The 20,662-nt window shown below is 42.4% G+C and overlaps 4 protein-coding genes across 5 annotated transcripts in view; 1 reads left to right on the top strand and 3 right to left on the bottom strand.

Annotated features, from left to right (window-relative positions):
* Nucleotides 1-6,382, bottom strand: part of unc13a (unc-13 homolog A (C. elegans)) — a 42,924-nt gene extending 36,542 nt beyond the window's left edge. Inside the window, exons 1-3 of the mRNA XM_071908322.2 lie at nt 6,361-6,382; nt 731-760; nt 501-600 (exon numbers count right to left, since the gene is read on the bottom strand). Of these exons, the coding sequence (XP_071764423.2) occupies nt 501-600; nt 731-760; nt 6,361-6,382 (152 nt within the window). The remainder of the gene's footprint in view (nt 1-500; nt 601-730; nt 761-6,360) is intronic.
* Nucleotides 1-20,662, bottom strand: part of LOC139929162 (uncharacterized) — a 383,413-nt gene that overhangs the window by 254,875 nt on the left and 107,876 nt on the right. The gene's annotated exons all lie outside the window — the stretch shown is intronic.
* hmg20b (high mobility group 20B) lies at nt 8,218-13,291 on the bottom strand. Of its 2 annotated transcripts, none has more exons than XM_078285583.1 (9): nt 13,179-13,291; nt 11,934-12,040; nt 11,502-11,702; nt 10,453-10,573; nt 10,174-10,226; nt 10,009-10,075; nt 9,503-9,718; nt 8,920-9,052; nt 8,218-8,742 (listed from the first exon to the last, which is right to left on the bottom strand). In XM_078285583.1, the coding sequence occupies exons 2-9, from the start codon at nt 12,012-12,014 to the stop codon at nt 8,730-8,732; spliced, it is 885 nt and encodes a 294-aa protein (XP_078141709.1). In that variant the 5' UTR covers nt 12,015-12,040; nt 13,179-13,291; the 3' UTR covers nt 8,218-8,729. The 2 variants fall into 2 exon arrangements, with proteins under 2 accessions (XP_078141709.1, XP_071764436.1); XM_071908335.2 differs by lacking the exon at nt 13,179-13,291 and adding an exon at nt 12,475-12,511.
* Nucleotides 14,084-20,549, top strand: btbd2a (BTB (POZ) domain containing 2a). Its single transcript, XM_071908328.2, has 9 exons — nt 14,084-14,672; nt 15,316-15,435; nt 15,762-15,918; nt 16,507-16,612; nt 16,744-16,941; nt 17,258-17,450; nt 17,545-17,632; nt 18,071-18,217; nt 18,786-20,549. Exons 1-9 carry the CDS (start codon nt 14,110-14,112, stop codon nt 18,945-18,947), a joined length of 1,734 nt encoding a protein of 577 aa, XP_071764429.1. The 5' UTR covers nt 14,084-14,109; the 3' UTR covers nt 18,948-20,549.

Below are 20,662 nucleotides of genomic sequence, written 5' to 3'. Positions count from 1 at the left end.
TGCTAGCCTGTGAGCCTTTCTCTGCCACTTGCCTGCTTCCTTCCTATCTACCTGCCTAACTGCCAAGGGACATTTGCAATAGAGAACAACGCTTGGTCAACCTGGGAATAATCTGGGAAAGCCCTCCACCCATACTCCCATTACTAGTACAACTCAGCGCAGGGTGGAAAAAGACGACTCATTACACAACGGGAAGGAGCAGGGAGGAGAGGAAGAAGAGAAAAGTGAGAGAGGAAGGAGGGGAGAGGAAAGAGGAGGTGGTGAAGAGCAGGGATGTTATCAGGAATGGGGGAAAAAGATCAGGAGAAAGGCAGAAAAGCAGTAATCTCCCATTACAAATAAATGTGAGTTGTGTAGTGAAATGTGCCTCCCAATGAAGCACATTTAAACAAGCAGAGTTATAGAGGCAGATGTGGAAGAGGTAGGGGGGTAAAGGAGGGGAGGAAGGACCAGAAACAAAGTGAGGATAGGACAAGTGAGAGAAGGCAAGAAAGACTCACAACATGAAGTCCTGCTCCCAGCATGGCTGGCTGCCACGCACAGCGATGGTTGTGCTCTTAACATTCTGCACCTTCAGGGTCACGTAAGTGTTAAATTTCTCTGTAAAAGCAAAGACAAATACAAACGCCCTTGGTATTGCCACTGTGTGTGTGTGTGTGTTTCTGTTAAACCAATTCAATAAAAACAAGTCACAAATGGATGGACCTCCACAGTGACGCCAGCAACTCACCTTGGGGTCCATCGAGCTTGGCTTTCTTCACTGCAAAACAAATTAAGAGAAGACAAGAGTCAGAGACAATAAGAAATCTGTCTACCTCTTGGAAAAGAGCTTCCAAGAGGTAGACAGCCACAATAACAACAATGGCACGGTGGCTCAGTGGTTAGCACTGTTGCCTCACAGCAAGAAGGTCCTGGGTTCAAACCCTGGTCAGTCCCAGGTCCTTTCTGTGTGGAGTTTGCATGTTCTTCCCATTTTTTTGTGGGTTTCCGCCGGGTGCTCCGGTTTCCTCCCACCATCAAAGACATGTATGTTAGGGTTAATACTCCTGTCAGTGCCCCTGACCAAGGCACTGGCAAAAAAAGAACTGGAGTTGGTCCCCGGGTGCTGTACTGCGGCTGCCCACTGCTCCTAGTGTGTGTATAGGATGGGTCAAATGCAGAGGACAGATTTCCCCATGGGGATAATAAAGTATACAAATACAAATACAGACCTGCAATAGCTGTTTTTCACACCTATCAGCTTAATATTTGCCACATTAAACAAGTGATTAAAGTTATGCTTGTCCAATAGTATCACATTTCCAAAGGAGCTAACATCAAATATTTCATGTTTTCATCTTGTGATCACATATGATCTTTGATTCAAATGAATACTGAAGGACTATAAGCAGCTGGCCATTTTTCTGGTAGATGTGAGATAACCATCTCAATGAGCCTGTTGCCAAGCCTTTGTAGGGCTTATGCCTGCAGCTTCATGTGGCTTAAGCCAGAAGTCCATGCAGGCCTCTGCCGGAAGCACATGTGCATGCAAGTATGGTTGGCTGGTGATTGACAGGAGCCTGGCATTTTAGAGGGGGGAGGAGGAGGAGGGGTCTGCTCTCGTCAGCCCAGGCCTCTTTCCTCTTTGGGCAGAATGGCAGAATCTCAATATCAAAGGCTGCCTCCGTTCAGCAGGAGATGTCGGGATCTCTGAGTCACTCTGTGGAGGGCAACAAGGTAGTGGCTAGGGCAGGGAGGAGAGTGGGCACCTGCCATTTCTTCTCTGAATGATGTGTGTGTGTGCATGTCGTCCTGCATGGTTGACAGTAGGGGGTGGTGGATGAAAGACTGAGCACCGCTGAGGTTTGTCTGACACAATAGGCATGGCTCTGCCAAGGTGCCACTGCCACGTCCGCCACTGTAGGGACCTCTGGAGGTACCAGAGTGACTTTTAAAACCACAGTGACGTCAAAAGCCCATTCATTATTCATTCAATCCCGCACCCTGCTGATGCCATTCACCCCCATGTACAGCAGCAAGGCATTAATATTCAAAGCGCTGGTTTTTAGTCCCTGCTGATTGCCTCCTTTCACTGAAGATACATTTAAGAAAAGAAAGATGAGAAAAGGCATTTATAACATTTAACATTTAAACATTTAAAAATCCGAGTTCGGGCGTCCTGGTGGCTCACTTGGTCCTGGGTTTGTTGCATGTCATCTGCCTCTCTCTTCCCCCTTTCCTGTCTCTCTCAACTGTACTGTCTAATAAAGCAGAAATGCCATAAAAATAATAATAATAAAAAAAAATTGAATTGGAGCTCAAAGGCAAACCCTCAAAAAGCTTCTCTAAGGATAGTGCTGTGAAAAGTAGCATGTAGTCAGTGCTAGGCTACAAGGAGCGCCATTCATCCAAATAGAAAGTGTGACCCACAGACCAATTCTCCAAAATAGAGGGAACTAAAGAAATAACTACTCCCTCCTAAGCATCAACTTATAATAAAATAAACAACAACAATAAAAAGTTAGGTTGAGAAAGTAAAGCTGTCGGTGGCAACCTGAATTGATGTAATGGAGAGAAGAAGTCTGAATCATTTTCTGAGTCAGTGACAGCAAAGCAGGCATGATAACCATCGCGGACAAATTGGGTTCCAAAAATAGTATCACCCCAGCAAAGCCTTAGGACAATGCTTATCAGTTAAATATCACTCTGATTCATGAGGCAGGTGCAGGAGTAAGTGGTGTGGTGGAACATGTGCTGCTTCTTACCCAACTTCAAAGTGAAATCCCCTTCCTGATATTTTAACTGCTGACAGGGCACTCGCGCCTCAGGGGGGCAAGGAAGCTTCATTTCCATGGAAGTGATGAATATACAGTTGGCAAAGAGGCGTTCGAATGAGTTATTTCTTTTCACCACGCTTCTATAAATGGAAGCTAATTGACAGTAGCACCTCAACTGTCTATTTCTCAATACGCTCACCCTTGCCGGCTCTCTCTCTCTCACTCTCTCTCCCTCTCACGCTGTGCTCTCCTCACCATCAGCCTGTCTGGATTCCCTCTCTCTCTCTCTCCCCCTCACTCAATCACTCACTCCCACATGCTCCCCCTGCCATGTGGTGAGTGTGCACGTGTGCTCCCTTTCTATCTCTTTCTCTCTTGCTCCATTAATCTCTCTGTGCAGCCGAGCGCGGGCAGAGCGAGCTGCATCCCCAACACTAAAAATAACCACTTCAGTGTGACAGGAGTGGATAGGGGGGTTGGGGGGTGCCGGGAAGGGGAGGGGATACTTACAGCTCACAGGCATAATACTAAACCAACACTGCTGCAATTGCACAGGGGAAGGAGTGAAGGGGTGTGGGTGCAAGAAAAAAAAAAGGAAAGCGGCACATATTTTCTGCAAACCCTCAACAGAAAATGTTGAGTCCCTGGCACAGCAATTACAGGATCTCATTTTCTCTTTCTTTGCTGAGGAAAATTGGACGAATAAAGTCACTCATGCCCTGGTGTAGAAGAGCTAAAGGGGCTTTTACTTCCTGAGGTTTTCCAATCAAAAGCTTATAAGGAGCCCACACTTCAGAGCAATTGTATTGACAGCAGGAACAACAATATAAACCTGTAGCCAGAGAATACGGTGAAAAAAATCCTCAAGATTATGACAAAAAAAGAATTGACACACATGCACAATAAAATAAAAAACTATTTCCAAGACTGAGAAGTCATTACTTCAAGTCTCTTCCTGTCTTCACTGCCAGATAAAATTCAATAACTCACCTATACCTGGGGGAATATATCAGTAATGTTGATTATAATTTGACAGTCATAAAACTACACAATAGGGGTCACTGTGATTTCTAATTTTACAGGTTCCAATTATGCACTAACTACATAAAGACTAATAAAAAAAAAGAATCTGAAAATGTAGGTGCAGAAAAAGACATTTCCAACTTGAAGCAATCAGCATTTCTGAGAATATATAGCCTAGGCATCGTGTAACACAGTATACATCCGTGCTATACATCCACTGTATACCATTACATGAAAACAAAATGGCCCTTGGCTAGCTGAAGATAATTTGAATTACAGTGTGATAGCTGTGTCACTTAAAGCATGAGATGCTGAGGAATGATGCAGAGGCATTACAATGCTTTGGTATACATTTATGAGAAAAATACAACTATTTATAGACTCCCAGTATCCCTAGTCATTATTACAGTAAGATAGCATTGTGTTTGATATGGTAATAAGACACAGAACTAGCCAGGGAGGATTCGGCCCTGAATTATATTTTATTTCTGATGTCGGACTCAGAAAATTCTTCACTAATGATCTGAAATACATATTTAAATAGTCTCAAATGGATGTTTGAATAATGCATTAATGAGAGAAGGTGATATTAATGAGGATGTCTCCCATGGGTCACTCATAAGAATAGTTTGTTTGTTATGATGGGGGTTATATTCTCTCACCCATGCTCATTCACTCTTGCTACAGGGTATGGCAGTAATAGGATGGTCACCAGATCTGAATATGCTTGGCCAGCTTCTCTGACATTGCCTATCATTTCAAAGCCTATATCCAACAGGACAAGGCACGGCAGTAGGGTATACACACATCTGTGACCACGCAGTGTCATATTAGCGCTATTGCAATGCTTATACCGAAAACCCCCAGTAAAGGATCAGCCTACATCATCTTACCATGCAGACCAATGTGACAAAATATGGTCACTATCCTCTTTATCCTCCTAGTCTTCTCACACCTACCATGAATAAACATGATACCAATATGAACATAGCTCCAGGCCTATAACGGAGTGTATGTAAACTGATGAGAAAGAAGCAGAAGCAGCAGAAGCCAAAACTACCACTGGGGTTGCTATGCCAACAAAGCTTCGGGACATGAAGGGACCACCAACGAGTCTCAATCCTGACATCTGTGCAATCAGCTTGCAGCTCCAGCACTGGTGTCAGCCCCGCACAAACACCACAAGCCTGCTCCAGTCTCTCCCTAAATCTGGAGAAGCTTGGAGGATTGCTATTCCGCCTTTCCTTTCCTTTCCTTCACCGCACCCAGATAAAACCGGTGTCTTTATAACCGGAAGAGAGGGAACAGTCCTTTTGTCAACACTGGTGCCTGTCACAGCGGCACATCGGCATTTGGACTGATTCTGAATGACAGGCAGACAGTGAGTCAAATGGCCTTATCTACCTGTCAATTGGCTTAAACCAATCAAAAGCAGTATCATTTCCAGGCTTGTCATCATCCTGTTAGTGTTCAATTCTTACAGTAAGTGAATTGTTACATCTGAGTGCTTGACACCAATACACAGATGAGGTCAAAGCCCTGGAGACCAGATCTCTCTTGGCTCCACTTTCTGCATGTTTCTCTGGAGAAATACATCAGTGACAAACAACTAGGCTTCACCAAAAAAAAAAAAGACACGCTCACCATTAATTATATTGACTAAAACATATTCAGTGAGCAACTATAGAGCCACTACAGAGGAATATAATACTACAGTCTGTTCCTGGTATACAGTAGAATGACTGGAAATGGCACCTTGGATGCCACTTGGGGGAATTGTGATTTCTTAAAAACAAAACAGGTTGTGGTTGTTATTATTACCTTATAGCCCAAAAGCTTCCCCTTGCCAGTGAATAGGAGAAAACACGCAAATGTATTAAAGAATTGTATAGCCAATCACGTGGTTTAAAAGAAAAGAAACCCAATACAGTACACGCCTTTTTGCTCTGCGCAATTACGCATGAAAACTGAGTTGAAATGTCTGCATTTCGATTATAATATGTAAACATCAGAATGCAATCTGATTCACGGACAGATAGAACATAAAACACCTCTACGATGCTGTTATCCTGGGAAAATAGAGAGTGGAATGATTACAACTTGTTTTACTATGTTTGACAGCGGCTGCCAGACGCAACCCATACACCTACTCCATTTCTAAATCGACCCGGTTGTAACCCAGCCTTTGTAAGACTATTCTACAGAACCGATGCTCCCTTCGAGGATACTGGGTGAATTATTCCAAGCTAAAACAGACTTAATTATCAATGAGTCCAATAGCTTAAAAATAAGATAAATCGCCAATCGTGATTTAGTAGCCTATCATTTCGCCTGTTGTATAGCAAGATTTACATTAAATTGGTGTTTTTTGCCCGTTCCAAATAAAAATACCGAGATTCCTGAATATCAACAATATTGCAAAATATCGATTACAGGTCAATATCTTAACAATTAAACCCACAGAAAGCTGTGAAGATGCGACTTGAAGCAATTAGGCTGACCACAGCAGCGGGTCACGGAAACGGCCAGCAAGTCAACATTATCTCAAACTGCCAAAACATTATTGTTGCTTTTTCCTTACCTCCAACACACAGCAATGACATTTCTTAAATGCGCCTTTAGTCGTGGTCCAATTTCTTCACCAGCCTCCTTCCTTCCTTCAGCTAATCTGTTCAATAGACACCCTGGGAGTAAATTGGTAGGCTTGTGATGGAGAAGCCTACCGTCGCTACTGGACTAGGCCGTATTACGGCTTGTCACGCTTGACTAAAATAAAACTCTTCACAGTTCAAGAGCGAACACCAGTGTCGCGCTCCCCTCTGTCTGTTTTTATGCTGTGTCTGGCTAAATTTACGACTCTTTCTCAGCTCTCCGCTCCCCAACACACAGCCATCTTGTTCAGCTTCAGCACCGCCGCTGCGTGGACAGCTACCGACAGTGACGTCAGAGCGGGAGAAGAGGAGGAGGAGGGGGGGGGGGGGGGGCTGGATGCTGAAACACCTGATTATAAGCCTCTCCTTCAATAATTTAACCCCATCTATCCCCAAAGAATCGTGACATATAAAATATAATAGAGCAGGCTAGAAGTCTACAAAAAATGTGTAGGCACCACAAGGCAGTCTGGGATAATAAGAGAATACTAGGATAATAGTCTCAAAAAAAGCTGAAAATACTGTGGACACCTGGGATGTGTCTCTGTGACCGATGCACAGGAGTGGTAACACAGGATCTAAAAGGATGAGCATATCTCTTCATTTGCTAATAAATTATATTTATCAAAGAGCAACTTTTCGGTCTATGTGACCTTCATCGGGCATCTAGGATAATTAGCCTAGCAAAATAGCATATTTATTAGTAGATGTATTAAGTTCAATTGATTAGTATTTATGCTGACAACAGAAGCATCAGCTGGATATGGCAAGGTATGGTACTCTTCATAACTTATTAAGTTATACCTAAGTGAGTCCAAATTCAATCTTGCAAGTTTTAACAGAAATTGAACTGGAAAGGAAATCTTCAATAATAATAATAACAATAATCAAATCAGTGGAGCATTCATCACTAAGATGTGTCAATTTGGTGACATTTAATAACTTATCAAAATGACTAAATAATAATGATAGGCTATCTTGTTAGTCATCAGTCATTTGTCTGCAGGAATTTAGTCGATGTAAGCAGGTTTCGAATTTTTGGTGACAAAGCAAAATGAGAAATCCATTATTTACTATTAGTAATGTTTGAGCCTTGGTCTGACTGAACTATCTGAAGTATCCTGTTGGTCTAAAATCAGAGATCTTGGGGCAAAATTGTCCAGGCTCAGTAACATTGAACTCATCTGTATCACAGATCACTATCCCCAGTCAAGGAACAAAATCGGCTCCAACCAGACTGTTGTTTCCATAACTGTAACTAATATACATCTTCAGTTTCTGAAGAAGTATATTACACAGCTATTTTTCTTTTGTATGGACCAACAGCTCCCTCTACTGTAACACAAAATCCCTCCTGTCTTTAACAAACCTCTGCCTATAAAACTTCAGTAATAGGTCTATAAAACAGTGGATGTGTCTCGCACACAGATTGAAGATGTATCTATCAATTAATCCCTTAATTGCAATCTTGACCACATCAATACATACCAACAAGTAACAGTGTGACAGAAACAAGAACAAATCAATGAATATGTCTGACAATACTACAAAACAAAGAGCAAAAATACACTTTCACTTTTTTTGCAAATGTTTGCAGAATGATTTAATTGAACACTTCAAAAGATACAAATAAACTTGACAAATATATATATATATATATATATATTCTGACAACCCACGACCCCCCCCCCCCCACCACCACCTGCGATTACCAATACAATTTAAAACATCTATAACCTCTATTTTTTTTTTTTTATCTATTCCAGTTTGTTTATTCACTCTAGTCATCATCACCCGCCCCTCCCTCCCCCTTTCCCAAAAATGCCAAAATGGCATGTATTGTAAACTGTAAACTGACAATTAGGCTACTTTTATTGGACAGTCCATAGGAACTATGGCTGAGGCCAGATGGTAACTGCTAATACCAAGCTACACCATAGGGTTAGGGTCAATTCAAATTCAATTCAGTCAGTTCAGAAGGTAAAATTACATTACACTTAATTAAATTCCTTCCTGCATTGAACTGTAATTGTCCCCAACACTGCCACAGAGGTTTACATACACAAACACTACCGTGCGAGATTACACACATTCTCCATAAGCGGATGTACCACACAGGCGGAGTAATGGCATGTGGACCTGGACTGTGCATGGTGATTTGAACTGTCTGTAATCTTGCCTTCATTATCCTTGAGATATCCAGAGGCCCTGTTGAATGGCTCTGATCTGACCTAACCCCGCTGCGACTGCCACTTGTTCGTCTGATGCAGGAATGGATGGACCTCCGGCTGCAGTCTCTTCATAGTTTCTCACTGACAGTGAGTTAAAACATACAATTAGACAAATGGAAATATTCAGAGATACATCTTGGAATTGGCTCTTCAGACTTGAAAGTTAACTAAAAACATATTTGACATATTTTGGACAAACATCACATAACGCATCGCTTCCTTGTCCGGCAGATGTGCTTAACATGGTCATTCAGTTACCTGTCCAGATGAGAGAGGACCTCGCGGAGCTGGGTGAGCAGCGCACGGTGCTTGTGGGGGTTGGTCTCAAGCGCTCCGCTGAGGCGACTCAGGTACGAGTCCAGGTTCCCCAGAGACGCTGTCTCACCTGTACCTGAGGACAGAGGAGACAGCAGGATCAATTCAGACATCCTTTAAAAATGTGATGTCTTCTTCAGGGGAAATATCACTTAATTTCAGCAGTAATGTGTTATTCCCATTTTCTAGAAGAGTTTGCGTTAATGAACATTGACTGTGTTAACTTTTATAGCAAGATATTTAAGAGTCAAATTGTCCTGACCTTTATCAAGGCTGACATCATAAATGCATTTCATTAAGAGACTAACTTACTTAAGACTAACTTACTTAATCTAGCATATAAATGTAACAGGCTTCCCACGTTCAGTTGAACATCAAATTCAAGGACTTTTCAATGACTTTCACAAGGTCTTGTTTGGTGAAATTCAAATTTGCATATTTTGGGGTAAGACATCATAGAGGCCTCATTTTGTATTCATGATCTTATCATTTCCCTCTGACTGCATACAGCCAACAGTTTACCGACCTGGCAGGGGGACCGACGACAGACTGTTGACGAGTGTGTGTTTGATGGCCAGCAAGTGTTTGTGAAGGGCCTGGGTGCGCAGCTCGTCCTGCCCCAGTTCTGCCTCCAGCCGCTCTTTAGCGCTGTACATGTCCTTGATGTGCCTCTGCAGCACTGCATTCTGCTCCTCAAACTCAATGTTAGCCTTACGAAGCCGCCGCAGCTCAGCCTCTCGAGCTGAGAGCAGAGACAGAGAGAAGAAGGGGGAAATAATTGGAAAAATAAGAGTGTTAGCTTGTCCTTCTATGTGATAAATAATAGGGTCTCACATAGAACTTTACAGAATCAGGACCGGATTTTCCTAAATAGCACCTTGTCTATCAACTAACCAATCAAGCACAGCACAGTTCTGATTGTTTTCAGCCTTAGTACCGACCTGTGCTGAATACATCTTGTTTGTACTTATTTCGCACTCGAGTTACCAAAGAATGATCATTTTCAGAGCCTCTCTTCAGTTTCTCTGTTACCTTTGTTCTGATCGAGGAACTCCTCTGTGAAGATAGGGATGTCAAATCTGCTTGAGAGGTCAGAAGCCTAAAGGACATAATAAGTAATTTAGATGTTTGTAAAAATGTTTACAGAACGGAATTGAGAATATACAGTAACAACAAGACGTGAAACTGCTACTGTACCTTTGGTAAAGATGACCCAGAACTAGTGTTGATAATGACAGATGGAGAATCCTCTGAAAAAGAAAACATATGAGTTTGGTTATATATTATCATAATATGGCACGCACAGCACAAAATAATGGATTAACAAATGAATCTTGCCATGTGTCCCAATAACTTTGTGGTTACTATACATGTACTGAATTGATAAAAAGGTTTAGAAAAAGAAAAGACAGTAAAAAACTCAACAAATATTAGGTAAGCTATCTCTATTAATGACAAAATGATGGCAGTTCTCACCTTTCTTGACCCTCTTGTCCTGTATCTTAGCACTGGTGATCTGATAAGCCTCGGTCTGCTGGTATTCCTTCAGTTCCAGAGCGTACTGCATCTTCTCCCGCTCCGCCTCATCCAGGTAGCGCTGTCAGCACACAAATAATAATGCGCAACTTTACTGAGGGGTAATTCTCTTTGCTTGCCCCCCTCCACAGAGAGGTCAGAGGTCAGCTGCAGTACAGCGTCCCTGGAACTGGTAGGGACTCAGTGTCTTGCTACAGGACACTTCAGCAGGGCAGATGCTTGCCGACCTCAGGAGCTTGAATCCGGGTCTTCCGGTCAAGGATGGTCTCTATTCACAACACCACCCTGCTGCCCTCATAACACACCTGATGTTAAAACAGTTCTAACTACTAATGTGGTAATTGTTATAAGTGCTCTTCAATGAAATGTAATTCTTTCAAAGTGTAAATATATTCAGCAGAAAATTAAAAAGGCATCGGAATGCCATGTGTTGGTGAATATTTACATTTGAGCTGACCATTTTTTTTTTTTTTGACTAGGAGAGATACATTTTGATATACACTGAAACATTATTTGCTTCTTGGGGGTCATTTGAAACCTTCTTGGAAAAGCATGTCTTTTCTGAAATAGGTTATGTAGTACACTTGAATGTAAAATTTAATATTTTGCCAGCAAGCGCAACATCTATTTGACTACATCAATTGGTTGAAAAAAGCGACATTTATTAAAAATATCTAACGAACAAACAATCAAAAACAAAAAAGAGTTGTATGTTTCTTTTTGGACATTCTGTAATAGCCATCATACCATTTCTTGATGGGAGTGAATAAGTAATGACTACTGCCAGGTGAAGCTATTGGCAGCAAAACTCCAATACAGCAATAAAAGAGGCCGTTCTTGACTGTGGTTTTAAGTGTGATTCTAGTTTTGAGATCTATGTGCCCAGTGACAGAGCATCACTAAAATACACATGGTAACAATAAAGAGCAGTGTTGAATAAATAGTTTAATGATAAATGTAATTAGTGTCGCTAAAACCTGGAAAGTTACCTGTTTGTCATTAAGGGCTAATCGTGTCCACTCTGCTCCAAGTCTCTTGGTGATTTCTGGGAAAGGCAAGTCGGGGTACTGGGCCCGCATATGCTCTCTCCGTTCATTCAGGAACCGGACATATCCTGTCACTGGTGCCTTGGGACCATTTGGTAGCACCTTCTTTCTTTTCTTGCCCTTTGGCCAACCTCTCTTCTTAGGCTGTACAGGAGGGAGACATACATTACCATGAAGGCAGGTTAGTTAAGTTGATCATCTGTGTCACTCCTCCTCACTCCAAGTACCACTATTTAAATGTAAATTATTTGAAAAGCAATTAGTTAACCTCCAGTTTGGAGCAAAACTAGGTTAGTTTATCCATCTGTGGCTCATGCATTGTAAATTTAAAACAGTCAAACCCTGTTTTCCCAGACCGGCTGTGGTAGTCCTCACCTCATCTTGTGCTGGATCTGATGAATGTGGGCCTTTAGGTTGCTGCGGAGCATCATTCTGCTCCTGTTTTACTCCTCCCATGGTTTCCGTCCTATGCAATTGACTATCTATATGGATAAATGAAAAAAAATGGCCTAAATTCGTTCAGGTTATGCTGTGGGAGGACCTCTGTGCACAAGACTGTAGGAGAAAATTACACAACAAAAAAGAGAAAAACTACAAATTTCGTAATTTTCCCGGGAATACCGTGTTTGTTGATGCTACACTGCGCTGCGCTCCTGCAGTAACTAGCTAGCGAGCTTCACTATAATTAAGGGCTAGTTAGCATCAGGCTAGCTCAGCGAGGCTAGCTGGACGCAGACCGCAGCTCGCATGGTTTACAACAGACAATGGAGAAAAACAGTCATCAAAGATCATCAGGAAGAAATAGAAAAAACACAACAAAATATGTATGCATGCACACATTAATGTTTATTCACTCAGGACAACGACGTCTTTTTAAAACACATCTCTACTTTTTAGCTAAACGTTTATTACTCACCCTATCATGAACCTCTCAGCCAAACAGGAAGAGTACCTTCCATCTGATTGGCCGGTACAGTACAGTCATGATTGGCTGGCTACCCCCCTACCCTCCCCCATAGACGGCTAAAAAAAAAAAACATACACTCGCAACTCCGTATGTACCAGTAAAATGTGTTTAAAATGTATCTGCAACTACAGTTAGTGATACAGGTTTCTCTGTAGCGTCACACCTGCAGTCCGCGCTTCTTTTTTCTTCTTTCTCACTTAATGTTTATAATGCTCACTGTCTTGTGTGGTAATCAGTTTACTTTTAGGCCTATTTATCAATGCTTCCCAATATGCAATTCCCAATAATTTTGCTATCCAGTTTAACATTGCCTTAACTTAAGCATTATCTGTAAATTAAATAAAAAAAATAATTACAGAGGTAGATGAAGTTCTCTATCCTACATATAATCACACAAGGAAATAAGCAGTTTGATCTTTTTATCACAGACAGCTGGAGACATATTTTGTTATTTATTTTTCTGCAGAGGTGGTAGAAGTACACAAATTCCCTACTCAAGTAAAAGTGCAAATACTCATCTAAAAATATACTCTGGTAAAAGTTGAAGTACCGTTTCAAATCCTTTACTCAAGTCAAAGTATAAAAGTACTTAAATTTACTTAAAGCATAAAAGTAAAAGTCGTTCTCTAAAAGTCATTTCTACTGAACTAAACTGGTTCTCTGTTGAGCGTTCCTCTGAATCCCAGATGAGAAAGAGTCGCAGCTCAGATCTAGCAGCTGAATTCACTACTTAATTCTCTCCCTTGTTGCTTCTCTCTTCTTCGTGTTGCTTCTCTCTCTGTCCCTTCCCTTCCTTTGTGGTGTCGCTTTGCTGAACAAGCAGCCAATCACATTTGGCTCTTGATCAGCTGCTTCCGGGATGGAAGCTGTCTGATGCACAAAATATTTTTTTTTTTTTAGAAAATCAGTTGATGATTTCCCAAGAGTAACGAGTCTGTTTTGAAAATGTAGTGAGTAGAAAGTACAGATTTTTATTTTCAAATGTAGTGAGTAAAAGTAAAAAGTCTTCAGTGAAAGAAAAACTTGAGTAAAGTAGCCTACAGATACTTGAAAATCCTACTTAAGTACAGTAATGAAGTATTTTTACTTTGTTACATCCCACCTCTGTTTTTCTGTACCTGTGCTTTAGTATAGTAACCATAAGTGCCATCATTCATTAATTCATCCCAATAAAGTGGGTGTTTTTGTTTTCCTAATTAATATTAGGCTGCATTAACCTAAATGCAATACAAGTAAAGTTGCTAAACTAAATGTTTGCGTTAGAGGTAACAGTTTGTAACTTATGTAGGTCTGGAGGTCAGGTTAAACAAGGACAACCTGGGTCACCGGTCAGTCTGCAGGCCCAGTTGATAAGCGGGCCCCTATCACACAATGTTAAAGAATTGTCAGTCCCGTAATTAGCCCTTATAATACAGCTGGTATATATCTGTTTATCTGGAAAATATCTGTTGTCGCTGTCTCGGTGGGAAATCCATGTCTTTGGCCTCATATTAGTCTTTCAATCTGTCTGTGTTTCCATGTATGCGCTGTTGAGCTTTGTTTATCCCCGCTGCAAACCCTGCAGTGCACTCCATCCAATCCAAGATGGCTACTGGGGAGAGCAATAGCAGAGCGCCATCCCTCAGTTTCCCCTCACCTGGGCCGCTGGGTAACGCTCAGCCCAGCAACAACGCTCAGCCCTCGCCCGCTACGAACGAGGGGCCAGCGGGAGCCACCGGGGCCCAAAGGACAGCGGGTCACGCGAACCCTCAGACGGGCCCTGGTCGTGGCTCTGGCGCCGACATGAGAGTCGAGGCTTCCGCGGACAGACAGCACGCCGCCCTGCAGTCGGCGGGTCAGAGCACCGTGGCAGCCGGAGCAGACGCCGCCGCCGGAGGAGCCTCATCCGCTGCGACAAACATGCCAGCGTCGGCAGCATCCACGGCCACGGCAGCGTCTGCAGACCCGCCGACCGTCTCTTCCTCCTCGCTCCCTAACAGCCCGTCGTCCGCAGCCGTACTGGTCTACCGAGAGCCAGTGTACAACTGGCAGGCCACCAAAAACACCGTAAAAGAAAGATTTGCATTCCTGTTCAACAATGAAGTGCTAAGTGACGTGCATTTTCTGGTAGGGAAGGGAATGGGAGTGCAGCGGATACCAGCTCATAGGTAAGTAGTCGACATTTTATTGGAATAAACGGTACGTAGAAAGGGCGTTCAATTTGGCCCGACTAATGCCTTGCATCATGATCTGTACACAAAAATGCACGATGCCATAATGTGGGAAGGGGAGGCTGCTTAGCTGATTGCGTAGCCCCAGACAAGTGTCCCGTCCTGCAGCAGACAAGATTAGGTGCTGAGATTTCATAGCTTCGTTTTAGGCTGGAATGTGCGTCTATCCCTAATGAAAAATCACAGTAGCAGCCCTATAATATTCATATAGGGACTTTAGAGTGTGTCTGTGCTAAATGTTGAGTTTGTAGTGACCTTATCGTACTTTATGGTATGTCATTTCTCATATGGCATCACTATAATCTTCCTATAGCTATATTCATATAGGGATTTAACAGTTTTGCTGTGATATGTGTAGACTATAGTATTCATCTAAAATGTATTATAGGATTCCTATGGTTGTTTTTCATCAGGGATAGGCTATCCAAATCAAATTGGTCTCGTTTAATCCAGTAATAACTAGGTTATTTGTCATTGTTTCGTGTTATATTTTCCGTCTGCCTCTAAAATAGGCTACCACAGACTCAAAAGAGAAGCCAACGAGTTAAAATTTATATGAAATGTTTAATTGTCCTGGTAGGTTTGCCCTTGCAGTTGGAAGTGCAGTGTTTGATGCGATGTTCAATGGCGGTATGGCCACTACCTCGACCGAGATTGAACTGCCCGACGTGGAGCCTGCTGCCTTTCTTGCTCTGCTCAAGTAAGTATATCGCAGCATTAGCAGGAAGGAGAGGTTTGAAAAATACTGTTGTTCCTTTTGTCTCTGGCTACTCCCCTCTTCCCATTTCCTCCTATAATGTCAGGTAGCTTTGATGCTTGCAGGTGTAGGGCGTGATTGTGTGTCTTCAAGGTTAAACTTGGCTATGCATGATCATTATGGCCACCATAATGAAGCTGGGCTATTTTTCTTGTCCTCAACTACTGTATTGTGTATACAAAGGGTGTTTATTACTGTGATATTGCCTATGAACTGTATTGACTGGATAGCCTTGACTCGTGACTGCAACCTGTGTGTCTTGGGTCTAGGTTTTTATACTCAGATGAGGTACAGATCGGTCCAGAGACAGTGATGACCACTCTGTACACAGCCAAGAAGTATGCCGTCCCGGCCCTGGAGGCACACTGTGTGGAGTTCCTCAAAAAGAACCTGAGGGCTGATAACGCTTTCATGCTCCTCACGCAGGTAACTTATGTTAAGTGCTACACACTCACGATGTGTAACTGTGACAATGTGATAACTGCAGAGGTGTGACCAAGTCAACTTTGCTTGAGTCCCAAGTCAGTCTCAAGTCTTGATGCACAAGTCTCAAGTCAAGTCCCAAGTCTAAATGCAGAACAAGTCAGAGTCTAGTATCAATTTTATATCTTAAAGAAAAAAAAATATGTAGGACTTTTCAATGCAATATCGTTTTAATCGTATAAAAACTTTGTAACTTGTATCATGCGTTTGATTTCTATAATCACTTTCACATACTGTTGTCTGGTGGAACACATCTCCTAACTTTCAATATAAGTCATTTACACATAACACAACATCTTTTGTCAAGACTTTAGAAACCTTTTCAAGTCATCAAAGTACAAGTCAAAGTCAAGTCTCAAGTCACCAGAACCAAAGTCAAGTCAAATCTCAAGTATTCTCTTCATGCATCAAGTCTCAAGCAATTAAAATTCTTCCTGGACTCGAGTCCAAGTCATGTGACTCGAGTCCCCACCTTTGGATAACTCAGAACAGACTGACTGTCGCATAACGAGTCCTTGTTGTTTGTTCCAGGCTCGGCTGTTTGATGAGCCGCAGCTGGCCAGCCTCTGTCTCGAAAACATTGACAAGAACACAGTCGATGCTCTGGCTGCAGAGGGCTTCACTGACATTGACCTGGGTAGGTAATGCACAGCTTCTTGATGCTGCTGTCCAGCCATACGTGGTTGTCAAGTCCACTGATAACAAAAAAAGGCGCTTGTCTAAAGTACTTGTTTTTCTGGTGGGATATTCTCACCCTCGGCCACATAGACACACTGACTGCCGTGCTGGAGAGGGACACGCTGGGGTTGCGTGAGGTGCGTCTGTTTGGGGCGGCGGTGCGTTGGGCGGAGGCCGAAACTCAGAGGCAGCAGTTCCAGCCCACGCCAGAGAACAAACGCAAGGTCCTGGGTAAAGCTCTGTCTCTCATCCGCTTCCCTCTCATGACCATTGAGGAATTTGCTGCAGGTACAGTTCCCATTTAACACACACATGCACACATTCTGTTCTAGCATTTGAGTTGGATTATCAGTTGTTGAAGTCCCCATGAAATGAACTGAAATTCCAACCAATAAAACCATCACAAACTTTTGAACAATCCCGCCCCTCCACCCCTCCCATCAAATAAAACTGCCTTTCCCTCCCAGACCGATATTCTATTGGTTTAGACTTTTGAATGATCCCTCACTGTGTTATGTCCTGCCCCAACATCCCCAACATCATGGGGTCTTTAAACACAATCAAGGTCTCTGCCTCATACATATCCACTTCTTTTTTCCTCCAGGCCCGGCGCAGTCTGGCATCCTGACTGACCGGGAGGTGGTGAGCTTGTTCCTCCACTTCACCGTTAATCCCAAGCCTCATGTGGAATTCATCGACCGCCCTCGCTGCTGCCTCAGGGGCAAAGAGTGCAGCATCATACGCTTCGGACAGGTGGAGAGCCGCTGGGGCTACAGCGGGACCAGCGACCGCATTCGGTTAGTCAGGCAATCAGTCTCTCTCTCACACACACATACAGTACATACACTGTTTATCCCAATGTGTTATTTATTGCTCAATGTCCACTCTCAGGTTTTCAGTAAACCGCAGGATATTTGTGGTGGGATTTGGACTATATGGTTCAATACATGGCCCCACAGATTACCAAGTCAACATACAGGTAAGGAGGAGTTGGAGGAGGAGTCTGCTTGTATAGATCAGTTTTGTCTGTGCACCTAGAAAATCCATTGTGTGCTGAATTTTGTTTCAGCCCATTGCACCATATGTGATTTACCTAATTGGCTGTCTATCAATAGGACTTGATCTAGTTGGAACAGGTGTGCTTGGAGCTAGAACTAAAGCCAAGTGTCTAGTATCTTATTAGGCTAGCTTTGGGCTGCCAACCTCAGTGTGGCTCTTCAAATAGAGATGGCTGCTCTTAATATTTGTAGAGGGCCAGTCTACTCTCTTCAATCATTTCTTTTATTTTTTTCAGTAAATAAAGTGAAGAAAGGAAAGACTAGAGAGTGTAATAGCAGACAGAGCTTTGAACATAAGTGTCCTTGTGTGTAAAATATATGTGTGCTTCATTTCAACTTCTGGTCTGCCCTTTTCTCAGATCATTCACACAGACAGCAATACAGTCCTAGGCCAGAACGATACAGGCTTCAGCTGCGACGGCTCTGCTAACACGTTCCGGGTCATGTTCAAAGAACCAGTGGAAATTCTGCCCAGTGTCAACTACATCGCCTGTGCCACCCTCAAGGTAAAGTTGCCCCATTTTCATCCATATCCTTGGGAATCGGGATAATCTCATATTTGGAACTCTGAAATACTAATTCAAGATATAATGATAAGATATAATGCGCTATCCTGGTAACAGAGGGATGTGTGTCCCGGGCAACTGATGCCCAGAAAGTCCTTGGCATACCTGGAGACAACAATAATGGAGAATAGAGAAGGTGGGAAGGGAGAGTAGCATTGCCTCTTGGATTTATATGCTGTGGGTTTGGAGATCAAATGTGTGTATTTCATTCCCACAGACTCTTAACATTTGTTACAGTTCAATTGTCAAATCCTTTAGTGAAATGCTGAACATGGAAACTCCAGCAATTGTACACAACTATTAGACTTATATGGGCTTGGTAAACCAGTCAGTTTGGAAGTCTGGTTTACAGTCTAGGTTTTACTATATCCATTGACCCACTGTCAAACTAAAAAGAATATTGAAACTCCTGCATATTTACATGCATTACTCACTACTGTTTCACTTCCTTTTCTTATAAGAAGTTGTAAAATGGGATCAAGTTTTAATGTGCATGCATCTTTTGTAGGGGCCAGACTCTCACTACGGCACGAAAGGCATGCGAAAGGTGACTCACGAGGGCCCGGCCACCGGCACCAAGACATGTTTTACCTTCTGCTATGCTGCAGGGAACAACAACGGCACTTCAGTAGAAGATGGACAGATCCCAGAGGTCATCTTCTACACATAATGACCTTTGATACCTCTGAAAGAACCCAAAACTAAGAACTCTAATTGCAGTGTATTTCCTCCATTATTATACCCATCACCGCTGAGATGTATAATGATTTAGTTAAACTCAAAGTATTTGGCTTTGAGAAAGGTTCCTGTCTGTCTAATAAGCTAATGTTTCCTGACAACAAAAATGTCAGAACTATTTCATTATATAGCAGTAGACCTCTGCTGAGGACATCCATCAGCTCCACCACTGCAAGTCATCCGACAGAATTGGACTGTTTTTACAGGAAGAGGAAAATCTGTTCATTAGCCATAGGGAAGTGATTTCTACCGCATCATTGGAGTGACCCACTAATATGTCTCTTAGTCTGAATAACTAGATGGTAATTGGCATGCAGGACAATTGGTAGGGAGGCTGTATTTGCTCCCGATATGTAAATAGTAAAAGTGCACAAACAATGCAAATAACATGCAGGGCATGCTGCAGCAGTGATGGATGACATTGCTGCATCATACTTAAGTATTGGTACCTTTTCATCCATCACACCATTCCTGACTGATTGTAGTGGCACTGAAGCACTTTGACAGGAGGCAGGAACTCTGCAGGGCCCCAGAGGTGGATGTTAGCATTCACTAGTGTAATACAGAAAAAGTGTAATAGGCCTACCAATGCGCAAGAGCAAAATGCCCAACCATCCCATGCATAAAACCTTATACCTAGTAACTGGACAATGGAAGGTTGGGAAGTGTATGAAGAAATATTAGCTTAAATCTAACAGGTTGTTTCTGAAATTGTCTGTCCTGGCTGGGTATGTGTAATCTTGAAACACCCTCTCACCTGCCATGTGGTTTATGGAAGGAAACAGACTACAACTGAGTTTTATCAATTATGCATTGTAGGCTAAACTGGATATTAACGGTTGCCTTGCACACCAACATTGTTTAAAACCCTAAATTAAGTGATCTGTACTCAGTTTACTACTTTTCTTGAAAGGCTAGCTGAACTGCACATAAAGGCAGCACCTAAATATATTTTCTGAATTTCTTCTGCAATTGACTGTATTCCATGGCCCTCATGGATGCAGCACATCCATAGCACCCACTGTAGGCATTGCTCTGCGCATGTCTGGTGGACAGGACTGAATGTGTTTAAGTATGAGAAAAATGAATTTGTATCAGAAGTCATGTTTTGTAGGCAAGAAGGCTATGATGAAATACAAATAGATTACTGGTTGAAATTTTTACAATCACTACAACAGAGTGTTGAAAACTTTGAATGTATTTATAGTTCAAACAGTATCATTTCATTTGTAATCACTTCTGATGTCTGATTACTGAATGGAATTCATGTCTTGGATTACATTAAGAGGGTTCATGTTTGAGGCATGTTAAATTTAATGCAGGAAAAAGTTGAGTTACATTTGCATGCTTGCCAAATTTAAAACTTTAGTTGATCACAGGCTAAACAGTTGAAAATGGTATTGTGCAACTTGTTACCTGGCAAGACCACAAAAAGGTCGAAGTGGATAATGAATGTTTTATGCTATGAAACCCAAACTCACATCTGGCTCATGTACATTATAAATAAAGGTAGACTGAGCGCCTCACCCCTTTATTCAGTTTACATTGTTGCCATCATATATCTACTGCATTAGTTTCAGTAGCTTGGGGGATAACAAGTGAAGACAATTTGTGATTACTTGGTAACCCCCCCCCCCCACCCATACG

The sequence above is a fragment of the Centroberyx gerrardi genome, chromosome 9 (genome assembly GCF_048128805.1).
Source record: "Centroberyx gerrardi isolate f3 chromosome 9, fCenGer3.hap1.cur.20231027, whole genome shotgun sequence".
In the NCBI taxonomy this organism is placed as follows: Eukaryota; Metazoa; Chordata; class Actinopteri; order Beryciformes; family Berycidae; genus Centroberyx; species Centroberyx gerrardi.
Note: the sequence above shows the minus strand (reverse complement) of the source record. Positions and strands in the feature narration are given on the sequence as shown.